The following is a 13,110-nucleotide window of genomic DNA, read 5'->3' on the forward strand; positions in this document are numbered from 1 at the left end:
TCTGTGCCTGCAGTCTTAGCAGCACTCACAGAATTTCAAAAGATCTCTGGTCTCAGAATTAATCTGAATAAAAGTGTACTCTTTCCAGTGAATTCTCAAGCATATAATATTAGATTAGATACCCTACCTTTTATCATTGCAGAACAGTTTAAATACCTAGGGGTAAACATCACAAGTAAACATAAAGCTCTTATCAACAAAATTTTGCCGTCTGCATGGAAAAAATTAAACAAGACTTGCATAGATGATCAACCCTTCATCTCACACTAGCTGGAAGAATTAACACTGTTAAGATGAATATTCTTCCTAAGCTCCTTTTTTCTATTTCAAAACATTCCAATATACATTAATAAATCATTCTTTAAGCAATTAGATTCAACAATAACCTCATTTATTTGGAATTCAAAACATCCACGCATCAAAAGAGCGACCCTACAAAGACAAAAGGCAGAAGGCGGCATGGCTCTACCTAACTTCCAGTTTTATTACTGGGCAGCAAATATACAGGCGATAAGAACCTGGACACAAATAGAAGAATATATACAAGCTTTGTCCGCAACAGAAGTAAATTCCTGCAGTACTTCTTTGTATTCCTTGCTCTGTGCTCCAATAAACACGCGTTATTGGCAATATACAAATAACCCAATTGTGCTTCACTCACTCAGAATCTGGAACCAATGTAGAAAGCATTTTAAGACGGAAGCATGGAAAAAATTTGGAATTAACTTGCTTAGAGATCTTTATATAGACAACGTCTTTGCATCCTATGAACAATTACATTCCAAATTTAACATTCCAGCTACACATTTCTTTCACTATTTCCAAATCAGGAACTTTGTTAAACAGAACCTTCCAGATTTTCCTCATCTTGTACCCTCATCCATGCTGGAAAAAATATTGCTCAATCTCAAGGACTTAGACACCATCTCTACAATATATAAAATCATTTTACAATCCCTCTTCTTTCAAAGATCCAAGAGGACACTGGAAAAAAGATCTCTCAATTAATATATCAGAAAAGGAGTGGAAAGTAGGAATACAGAGAATTCACTCGAGCTCCATATGCGCAAAGCATACAATTATACAACTCAAAATTATAAAACGAGCACATCTGTCTCGACTAAAACTCTCCAAAATGTTTCCAGGACATGATCCAACCTGCGAACGCTGCAACCAAGTCCCAGCCTCACTGGGTCACATGTTCTGGGCCTGCACATAATTATTATTCTGGTTCAGACAGCCTTGGACTCACAATCCCTCCTAACCCATTAACAGCTGTGTTTGGGGTTCTTCCAGAGTGGTTTAAAGGGGAGAAAGACAAACAAATTGTGATTGCATTCACTACACTTTTGGCACGCAGACGTATTCTGATAAACTGGAAGAACCCAAACTCTCCTCTTTTAAGTCAGTGGGAAACCGATGTGTTATACTATTTGAAATTGGAAAAAATCAAATACTCAGAGGATCTGTACAGACTTTTTTCAAAACATGGAAGGATCTAATCAGTAATAATTTAAAATAAGCTCATAAAGCACAGAGAATTTATTAATTTAGGTATGTTTACAAGCCTTAAATTTCACACTGTTTGACTTGCTCTCTCTCTCTCTCAGGGGTGGGGATCGATCTGTTCTTAACTCAATTTTTCTTTTGTAAAAACTTGATTGCTTTGTATGAATTGCAATAAAATTAATAAAGGAAAAAAAAAGATTCAGCACGCTGGGACTCGAAAAATTCAAAATATTGTCTTTACAGACAAAAAACGAAAATGGGGGTTGGCAAGCAAAGCAAGACCCCTAGTTTTTTAAAAAACAATGAAATCAAAATGATTCTCATTCCCGCAGCTTTAGTTTATTTAATTAAAAATCAAATAACACAAAAAAGATCACTATACAGGTAAAATTATGTTACAAGGAATATCTTTACAACAAAATTTTTATGGTCCTGACAGCTTCCCCATATCACGAGTCTATAGAAATCTTGTTACTATGAAGTACATTCAGCAGATACTTTCATTACAATGAAGTGCACAAAAGACCTTGAAATGCCTGAATGAATCATCCGCAGAGCAGTTAGTTCTGTGGCCGCAGCTCAGTTGTGCACAATGATCCCCAAACAGAAACATTGTAATTTTTTTTTCTTTCTTGTTCTTTTTTTTGCCTTTTTTGTTTCCTGCGGTTTTAAGTGATACCCCTTTGCTTATTGCTCGTTAACATTTGAAAAACATCCATTGGAATTTAACTCATTGTCACCCTCCTATAGAAATGGCAGACACGAAAAAACGATATCAGTTTATATTAGAAGAAAAAAAACATAAATTTTTTGCAGATCTCAATTGCGGCAAAAAGAAAAAAGACGTTGCCAGTGAAGTCGGAACACTGTCAAACTTTCTTGAAAGACAGAGCAAAAAAAGAAGAAAAATCTCGGGTTGCAAACGTATGTGAACTGCTGCATTTGAAGATGTCGAAAAAGCAGTTTTTATGTGGTTCAGTGATGTTTGTTCAAAAAACATTCCTATTAATGCGGCACTCATTCCAGAAAATGTGAGGTTTGCAAACTCTCTTGGGACCTACCCCAACTAGACAGCACACCGAAGAGTGTCCCAAAGTGTGATCTCCACACCTTTTTGGGGCAATATCAGGCTCATAGCTCCCCCAAAGTAAAGAGAAAAGATCTCAATGAGTGATGCAAGGTTAGGAGTACGTAAAAAATAAATGCAGATAACAGGATTACTTGATCACTGACCCAGCCACGACCCTGCCTGACTGTTGTGTCTACTGTGTATAGCAGAATGGCAGATCACGCTACAATAAATAACTGTGCCGTTCCTGTTTCAAGCTGAATATAGCTGATTTTGCTGAAGTACTGGGACTAAGCCTCATGTTTTGGGGTGCAAGACAGGGACTTATAGCACAACCTCGATCTTTTATGATTTGCTTCTGTGGCTCTTCACTGCACCGCTGTGAGCCTGCTATTGCCCTGCCCCAGCAACAGACAAACAATCTTCCACAGATGCTGCAATCGCACTTCAGGACGCACTTCAGCGTGTCGTTTCTGTTGGGGGTTTGGGTCTCAAAAGAGTTCAGAAACCTCACAATATGACAAAGAAAAGGATGATTCGGCTCCTGATTGATAACTGTGCTGCCCACAACATGCTTCCACATTTAGATAATGTTGAGTTCCTCCCACCCAAATGCACAGCAGTGCTTTAGCCATTGGATTTGGGCATCATTCACACCTTGAAAGTGTATTATCACAAGGAAATGCTGAGAAAAATTCTCATCAGCATAACTTGTAGGCAGGAGGAGATTAAAATTAATGTGAAAGAAGCTATTGAAATGATTGCAAACACCTGGACACAAGTTAAAGAAAGCACTATAGTAACAATTACAGAATCTCATTACTTTATATAATATTATAACATTTTTTTAGGTTCCTGGGAGTTCGTTGTAATGGCATTTTACCTGTAGTCATGTTGCTTTCTTGTAATGGGATTCTTTTTGCTGTTCTTACTAGAGAGTAAAAGTCATCCTCAAATGATTTTGAAAAAATGCAAAAGATTAGAACATCATTTGAGAGAAACCTGTCTTTTTAAAACTTCAGACATTGAGTCTGGTTTGCACTGTATTGCTGAAATGTGTGTTATGCCAATACCTAGACTAAAAGATCTCTGAGGCTTTCAGAAAGAAGGATATAGATGCCTAACAGTGTTTTGGATTTAAAAATACTTCCAAACAATTATAATTCAACCACTCCAGTACCCAAAAGATCATCTAACGTGGAGAAGATTTCCATCCATCCGTCCATCCTCTTCCGCTTATTCGGGGTCGGGTCGCGGGAGTAGCAGCTTAAGCAGAGAGGCCCAGACTAAGATTTAAAACAACTGATTGTCCGTGCCATTCCACCACAGCAAGAATGCAAAATGCTGAAAGAAGTCGCTAAGAATTCTAGAATTTCATCTCATGACCCACAGACTTGTCAAAGACAGAGTTACCTGGCCACAGTACAAGAAGATATGTTTGGCGAAAAACTGAAGTAAAATCTGATACCAGCTGTACAGGATGGTGCTTTAAATGTTACTGTTTGGGGCTGCTTTGGTGTATCACAGCCTGCGTAGCTCATCACTTCAGAAGCCACTATGAATTCTGGATTGTACCAGGGGTGCTTGGGGATATATGAATCTATCTGTCAGTAGACTGAAAGTGTACCTTATACAACATGACAATGACACTAAACATACCAGAAGATCCATCAGGGAATGGCTGAAAAGAAATAAATGGAGGGTTCTGAAATGGCCAGGCCAAAGGTTGGATCAAAATCTCACAAAAAATTCTGGGGGGAGATGGGAATTTAAAATGGGATGTGCATGTAAGACAACCCTCAAATCCTCACAAAGGAGTAGAAAAACACTTTCTCTCAGTTGATGTCTAGTAGAATCTGGTAGACAGTTATAGGAGACCCCTAATTGAGGCTGCTTCTACCAAAGATGGCAATACTGCCTATCAGAGCCAAAGGCATACTTACTTTTTCCACAGACTTAAATGGCATTTCTTTGCAAAGTCAAATTTGCATATATTTCGTTTCTAATTACATCTCCTTTACCTAATGTTGACTATTTAAATAAAGATCAAATCTTGATATGACAAAAAGAGAAAATACTTCATTTTTTACTTCTCTTTGGTGTATTTACTTTTTTACATGAGTGTATTTGGCAATCCCAAAGAGTCACCAAGGGTGACAGCAAGGAAGTTAGTCAAAAGCAGACCACACAATCGATAAAGTCATGCAGAAGGCACTGGCATGCTCAATAGGAGTTTTGTTTTTTTCAGTGCCACCCTGACTGCAAAAATACCTGGGCAACTCCTTGCTCCTATTCTACCTGTGTAATCAGGGACATATATTTTACTTGTCACTTGCCTATTTTATTTGAATTATTTTCTGTATTTTCATAAATCTAGAAATCTAGAGATTCTGGTTGAGGAGGAGACACCTTGGAATAATTAATTGTGACAAAATGCATATTGCTTCTAAAAATGTAGGCAACTTCACATCCTTTGAGGCACTCATTTTAAATATTAAAACAGATTTCAACATGATTATGATGCTAGTCTACAGACCACCAGGGCCATATTCATTGTTCATGACTGAATTTGGCAACCTTTCATCTGATTTTGCTATATATTATGATCATGTAATGTAGATGGGGGATTTTGATGTACACATTGATGTTGAAACTGACTCTTTTAGCAAATGTTTTACTTGTTTGTCAAATTCAAAGGACCAACTCATAATCATAACCACACATTAGATTTAATTATTGCTTACAAAGTTAAAATTCAATATTTAAATACTACTCCATTAAAAGAAGTTATTTCCGCATTTGATTTGGTTCTGCCCTTATCAATATACTCACAAATTAAAACAAAGACAACATGACATCTAGATTGTAATTCTGCTTCAAAATTTATAGATACTTGTGAGTAAGTCAAGTGTAATTTTGGAAGACCATTTAGATCAGTTAGCATCAAATGTAAACGTGAAAAACAATTTAGATTGGCTAATATCATTCAGTAAATGAAGTGTAATCTTTGAAAAACAAAATACATCACGTAATTAAATTATAATATGACCTTGAGAAATGCTCTGGACGTAGTGGCTCCGATTAAAAAAAAAGTGATCAAAGCAGATAGACAGAGCGCTCTCCCTGGTTTAATGAGAACACTCAAGATCTTAAATTAGAGTGCTGAAAATAGGAGCGCAAATGGAGAACAACAAAGCTGCAGGTCTTTCAAACTGCATGGACAGAGAGTGTTAAAAAACATAAAAAAGCTCTCTTCAATAGATATCAATAATAATAATCCTCATGTACTGTTTAGAATAGAGGCTAATTTAACAAATGGGAATTCAGATTTACAGTGCAAAATTCCAACAGACATTAGAGACATTAGCAGTACAGACTTAATGAACTTCTTTAATTAGAAAATTAAAAATATAAGATCCCAGCACTATATCAGTGTGTGCTCCTAACCTCCTCCAGATCTCAGCATCACAGTGCAAACCACATACTAGCTTGGCAGACCCTGTTTCGTCTTGCATTTCACAGTTTAGAAATGCTTAATCCTGAAACAGATCACGAAGTCTAGACTTGTAAACTTCTTAACTTCTTGACTTAACTTTTAAAAAGAAACCCAGTACTTGTTCCCTATGTCCAGTTCCAACAAAACTAGTAAACAGCGCAATGAATGTTTTTACAGCGCTTGTTCTTAACATTATTAATAGTTAATTATTGCATGGCACAGTACCTGATGCACTAAAAGTGTCAGTCATCAAACCATTACTTAAAAACCCAGACTTGCTTCAGTCACACCTTACGCATCACAATTTATTTAAGAAATTCCACCCTGGCCATAGTATAGAAATGGCACTAACGTGTGTTGTAAATGAAATTCTGATATTCTTTGATGAAGGAAACTCCACTGTAATTATGTTGTTAGACTTAAGTGCAGCGTTTTACATCATTGACCATTCTATTTTACTGCTCTATTCTATTTTATGTTGAGCTTACAGGCACTGTCCTTGCCTGGTTTAGCTCTTATTTATCATTTTGATTACAGTATGAACAGAAATGTGCTAACAGTACCCCATCATTATACACAAAAGGGAGATATGGTGTCTCACAAGGCTCAGTTCTGGGACCTTTACTGTTTTCACTTTACATGCTACCACTGGCATCTATCAGTAGAAAACATAATGTTTAATTTTCACTCGTACGCAGATGACACCCAGTTATACCTTTCTTTTAGACCAAATAAAGCTTCTCTTATGTTGTCTTTTATTAGTTGTGTTAATGAATTAAAGGAGTAGATGGATGAGAACTACTTGTCTTTAAACACAGATAAAACAGAGATTGTAATTATTGGAGGGAATGATGCTGATCTTAACAATATTTTGTCATCATTTAACTCAGTTGGAATCACCATTAATTTTACTGAATCAGCATGCAAACTAAGAGTTATCTTTGACTTTAGCATGCCATTTAAAGCACACATTACAAAGTTGTCTAAATCATGTATCTTCCATCTTACAAATGCTGGGAAATTAAGGCATTTTGTAAGTAAGTGGGATTCTGAGAAATTAATTAATGCATTTATGTCTATTAGGATTGACTACTGCAACATGCTGTTCACTGGATGTTCAAACTGTTCTTTATACAGCCTCCAGTTAATCCAAAATGCTGCTAGAAGAATTATCACAAGAACAAGAAAATATGAACACATAACTCCAGCTCTTAAATCCTTACACTAGCTCCCAGTTAAGTTGAGGGCAGATTTCAAAATCCTCTTTTTAACATATAAAGTCTTAAATGGCCAATGTCTGGCTTACTTGTATGAACTTATCATGACTTACAAACCAGAATGTACATTAAGATCTCAAGATGCCGGTCTACTTATGATTCCAAGGATTAATAAAATAACACTGGGAGGTCGAGCTTTCAGTTACAGGGCCCCTAAACTGTGGAATGGCCTGCCTGCTAGTATAAGAGGTGCCCCTTCGGTGTCAACTTTCAAATCCTGACTGAAGACTCGCTACTTCAGTTTAGCATATCCTGACTAAAGCTGTTGATTAACTGTACAGACTGCATCTCTGTTGTTAGTCATTAGCACTAAAATGTAAGTAATAACGACAGTTATAATTTGCTACTAACCCTCACCTATTCTATTTCTCTTCTCGGTACTCAAATGTGGCACTTGCCCTACTGCCAAGTTGTTTTGCCTGCCTAAGGAAGAGTCATCTCTGATGGAGGATTGCAGGAATCATTGGGTAGAGGGGTCCTTACATCCGTTTGGCTGGCCCAGTGCTGACTCAGCTATGGAAAGGCCAATGGGGGGAGGGGCAGCTTGATGGCCGAGGTCTCCAGGACTCTGAACAAATCCAAATCATATTAAGTAATATCATCTACTGCTGAACTGTGCTCTGTACTTGTATTATTTCTATTGCACTATTATATTGTATTGAGGATTACTTGTGTTCTATGTGTTTTGTATTGCATTTACCTCCCCTTTTTTTGGACACCCACTGCACTCCTGACCTACATGGAAAGAGGTCTCTCTTTGAACTGCGTTTCCTAAGGTTTCTTCCATTTTTTCCCTACAAGGTTTTTTTTAGGAGTTTTTCCTTGTCTTCTTAGAGAGTGAAGGTTTGGGGGCTGTCAAAGCCCATTGTGGCACTCCTTGTGTGATTTTGGATTATGCAAAAATAAATTGCATTTTATTGTATTGTATTGAGGCGGCAAGGTGGTGCAGTGGGTAGCGCTGCTGCCTCGCAGTTAGGAGACTCGGGTTTGCTTCCCGGGTCCTCCCTGCGTTGAGTTTGCATGTTCTCCCAGTGTCTGTGTAAGTTTCCTCCCACAGTTCAAAGACATGCAGGTTAGGTGCATTGGCGATTCTAAATTGTCCCTAGTGTGTGCTTGGTGTGTGGATTTGTGTGTGTGTGTGTGCCCTGTGGTGGGCTGGCACCCTTCCCAGGGGTTTGTTTCCTGCCTTGCGCCCTGTGTTGGCTAGGATTGTTTCCAGCAGACCCCCGTGACCATGTAGTTAGGATGTAGCGGGTTGGATAATGGATGGATGGATTGTATTGTATCTATGTATCTTTTAGCAAATTCTTTACTGGGGTGAACAACCTGGCTCAAGTGCTTATGCAATTTTACATCTTCTTGAGAGAAACGACTGCTTATTCAATTTTGTCATCAATAATTTTAAGAAAAAAATGTCTTGCTAAACTGAAATTTGAAAACTAGATTCTTAATGGTAAGTATTTATTTGTAACAGAAGATGAATTTGCAAAAGCAGTCTTAATATATTTCATTAAAATATACCTCATTGTGTTTCTTTCTGTTTCCACAGATTCCTTATCATTCTTAAGTTGTTGCATCTCAATTTCAAGAGTCTCTAGTTGTCTGAGAAGAGCATCCTTCTCCTCCTCAGCACTTTTTAGATATTCTATAGCCAGATGTTGTTTTTGATGAACCACATTAACCTCTTTTGTTGCAGAATTATGAAGAAGAGACACCTGTAGAAAATAATATAATTATTTTAATAGGAATAAAAATATTTTCACAAATGTGCCATTAATGAACTGTTTCACACTGTTGGCAAGCTTAAATATACTGTAATTTTCTGTTACACTGCAACAGATGAGCTTGAGTGTCTTACCATTGCCTAGTATAATACTGAAAAAACAAAACCTGGTTCACATGCCTTATGTCAAAACAGAACACGCTATATTATACAAAATTGTGTTGATAATTTATGAGGCAGAATAGAAAAAAATGATAGTTCACAAAACTTAACAAAAATAAAGAAAACATTGAACTCGCAGCAAGCCTGTATATCCTTGCAGATGGCGGTGTTGTGCAAAAACTGAATAAATAGTAAATGCACCTTAGTGATTTAATACACCGTTAAAATGTTTATAGTACACTAAATTTAGATTTCATAATCATTTTTCAATCTTCCATGAAATGCTCAAAGCAATTTCTTATCTGGAAAAATATTTCTTTCTGGAGTATGTCAGGGTTTCTTTTTGCCTTATTTCAGGTTTCTTGGGAACACAATTTGACACTTCAGTGTTCTTGCTATACATTTGCTCACATATTCGCATGTAAGCCCTGAACTTTTCAATTCCCCCTTTTGGCTCAAAGGCTAAAACACTTTTGCGTTCTTTTTTTTGTGCTGCAATTTAAAGAATGTGTGAATTTGTATGGCTTTGTATTGTGGAGTAGCTCTCATTATTATTAGGAATCATGTCAATTTCTTATTTACAATTCAATTTAGCACTTTGCCCATTTAACAAAAATGGGAAATGTATGAAAATTTATATACATTTCTTCTTTGAGTGTTGAATATTGGATGTTGATACTGTACTGACTCGCAAGAGACACTAAAGGAAAAGAATGAAAGATGACTGGGAGAATTGTAGTTAACAGGAAAAAGTTAAAAACTGGGAGTTAAGCGTCAAAACCAAAATGAGAACCAAAAATCATCAAAAAGCAAGAAGAGACATTCAGTAATAGAGAAGAGTAAAAATTAATATTGTTTATCACAGTGAAACAACAGTTTATCTGTCAAATTCAGAAACCCCAGTGCTGCCAAGAACAATTGTTGGAAGTGTCATTCTGATGACATCTCAAATGGGTGTATTGCAATATATTTTGGGAAGCGCTAACATGCAAATGGTAAATACTGTATAAAAGACTCTAAAATAGCAGTGCCCACAGAGAAAAAAAATTACGTTCAGGCAAAACAAAAACAAATCATATGCTTTTAAAATAAGCCAGATAAACAATTTCTGACTAAATATTACAAAATAGCAAAATACCCGCGCTACGCAGCGGAGAAGTAGTGTGTTAAAGAAGTTATGAAAAAGTAAAGGAAACATTTTAAAAATAACGTAACATGATTGTCAATGTAATTGTTTTGTCACTATTATGAGTGTTGCTGTCATATATATATACATATATATATGTATATATATATATATATATATATATATATATATATATACACACACACACAGGCACATATATACATATATATACAGATTGACATATATCTGCATATATACAAACATATATATATACATATCCACATATATATACACATACATATATACATATCTACATATATATATATATATATTACACTAGCAAAATACCTGTGCATCGCAGTGGCGAAGTCCTGCCTTAAAATTTTTATTAAGAAGATTAAAAAATTAAACCTTTTTAAACTGAGGAAAAATATACCAATAATTATTTGTTAAGGATCTCTTTGTATACCACATTGTGAGTTCGGCCCTCCGGTTGTAATATGACCAAGCTGTGCACTGAGCTTACTCTTGAGTATGCTCTTGACCGTTACGTGTAGAATTTCGAAATGAAACCTGCTTAACTTTTGTAAGTAAACTGTAAGGAATAAGCTTGCCAAATTTCAGCCTTCTACCTACACAGGAAGTTGGAGAATTACTGATGAGTGAGTGAGTCAGTGAGGGCTTTGCCTTTTATTAGTATAGATTTGTGCATGTGAAAATCCCAGATTTAATTATCAATTTACTAGGAAAATAATCAGAAAATACAGAAGAAATGCTTAAAAATTATACATCGCAATAGATTATGAAATCTTTCAGCTTTGTTATTTGGATGTTATACCCAATGACAAAATATTTTGATAAATCTTAATTTAAATTTTTTCTTAATTTTTCAGCTGACATATTATCATCATTGGCACTGGTAGCAGTGGATCATATTTGGTTTACTGGAGATGGCCTCCTTCATAAGAATCTTTCTGATGCCACTCTGATTTTCCATGGTTCCTCCCATGGCACTCCAAGGATCTCTTTTCGGCCACGTCTCCTGCCTGCACATTTATGCTGTTGGCTGCGTCTCACAGAGCTGACGTAGGGTCAGAAGTAATAACATCTGCACTGATTTTACTTTACCTACTTCCAGGCCTGTCCAATGCAGAATCTTGTTCAAGATCTCTGGCAACCACTTATGACCACTTTCATAAGTTCTTCCTATTTAAATGCTTTTCACTTACTCACACACACGCACACACACACATACACACCACTTCTGCCTTAAGATGGCTCCATCTTTTCTGCATTTCTCTCCAGATCCATGTAACTTAACTAGAATATTCACGTAGAAACCACCACTGGAAGCAATTTTAACTTAAAACTCAAACAAATCAACATACAGTATATGTAAGCAAGAATTGTGCATTATAACCCTTTTGCACTGATTGCTCAAATTGCCTCAAATTTCTGCAGTTTCTTTTCTGTTCTAAAATGGATGGTCTTTATTAATCTGTACTTTTACAATTTTAGTTTTTTACTTCACATATTTGGTTGACCCTGTAATTCCAACTAGGCAGAGGTAATTGCTAAGGTGGCAAATTGAGATGTTTCTCTTCGTGAATAACAATAAGCCCACTATAGCAGCATGATCATCTACTTAGGTCTGATGTATGTTAGGATTGAATAAGGTAAAGGAACATTTGTTCAGATAGGCTGAGGATTGATGGCCCTATCATGCAGCATAAAAAAATCTTGGTAACAGAGTGGGGGACATCCTTTTCATATTGTTGCATTTCTGCTTATATTTGTACTTGGTCTTTGACTTTTATTACAGCACAGTTTTTGGAGCTTTCAAGCTTGTATGCAAACATCTCTAATTAAATTAACTATCAATGAAATCTTTTATAGTGTCAAGGTATCTAGGAGTACCATTCACCACATTACTAAATACTTAGTAAAGGAAACATAGTCAATGTAAACTGTGTAAAATGGTTATACATTTGTTATGACAAAGGATTGTTTTGAGGAAAAATATAACCAGTTAATGGTTACGTGAAGCAAAAAATCTAAGTTAGACAGGAAATAGGTCAAAAGAGAAGGCAATGAAAACACGAGAGCAAATGGAGAATCAGAAATCAAAAGAGAGATCAAAAAACTAGAAATTAAATCAGATTCTTGGGCCAAAGTGGAATTACAGTAGTGGTGTGTGATACACCAGTAGTAATGAAACACTGGTAGAAAGTTCTCAAAAGGTAGACACTGTTGTGTATTGATTCCACTGTGGTTGACCATATCAGGAAGTCGCCTTTTTGACTTGTCCAACTGATATATCACAACATACAATATGCAGGTAACATGGAGATGCAAAAAGGAAGGCTAAGGTGGCTTACTTTTTCTGAAACTGATAGTGTGTTTGTTTCAGCCATCGAGTTTATATAAACACATGGTTACTGCAGAAAATGCATGTTATAATAATGATCGCAGAAAGTGGTATTGGATGGCAGTAGAGATCTGGTTACTTTTGTTTTCTTCATGTTAAAATTTGTCTCTTGTGTGGTGAAACAGCAGATCAGACTTGACAAAGAAGAGAAGATGGACAATGTAGCTTAAAGGTTTGTGAGGACAGCAATCTCTCTTGAAGAGAAAAAGCAGCGTCTCCCGAGATTAATAATGGAAGTTTATCAGGGTCATTACTTTAAGGAACAATAAATGTCCTTTATAAGGACTATTAAACACCTGCTTGTGTCTGTGTGTCAATCC

The 13,110-nt window shown here is 36.2% G+C and overlaps 1 protein-coding gene across 4 annotated transcripts in view; it reads right to left on the reverse strand.

Annotated features, from left to right (window-relative positions):
- LOC120531142 (centrosome-associated protein CEP250-like) overlaps nt 1-13,110 on the reverse strand; it is a 328,524-nt gene that overhangs the window by 37,309 nt on the left and 278,105 nt on the right. For all 4 annotated transcript variants that reach the window (XM_039756280.1, XM_039756279.1, XM_039756281.1 and 1 more), the window contains one exon: nt 8,873-9,066. In XM_039756280.1, coding sequence (XP_039612214.1) covers nt 8,873-9,066 — 194 coding nt within the window. The remainder of the gene's footprint in view (nt 1-8,872; nt 9,067-13,110) is intronic.

Source organism: Polypterus senegalus, chromosome 6 (assembly GCF_016835505.1).
Source record: "Polypterus senegalus isolate Bchr_013 chromosome 6, ASM1683550v1, whole genome shotgun sequence".
Taxonomy (NCBI): Eukaryota; Metazoa; Chordata; class Cladistia; order Polypteriformes; family Polypteridae; genus Polypterus; species Polypterus senegalus.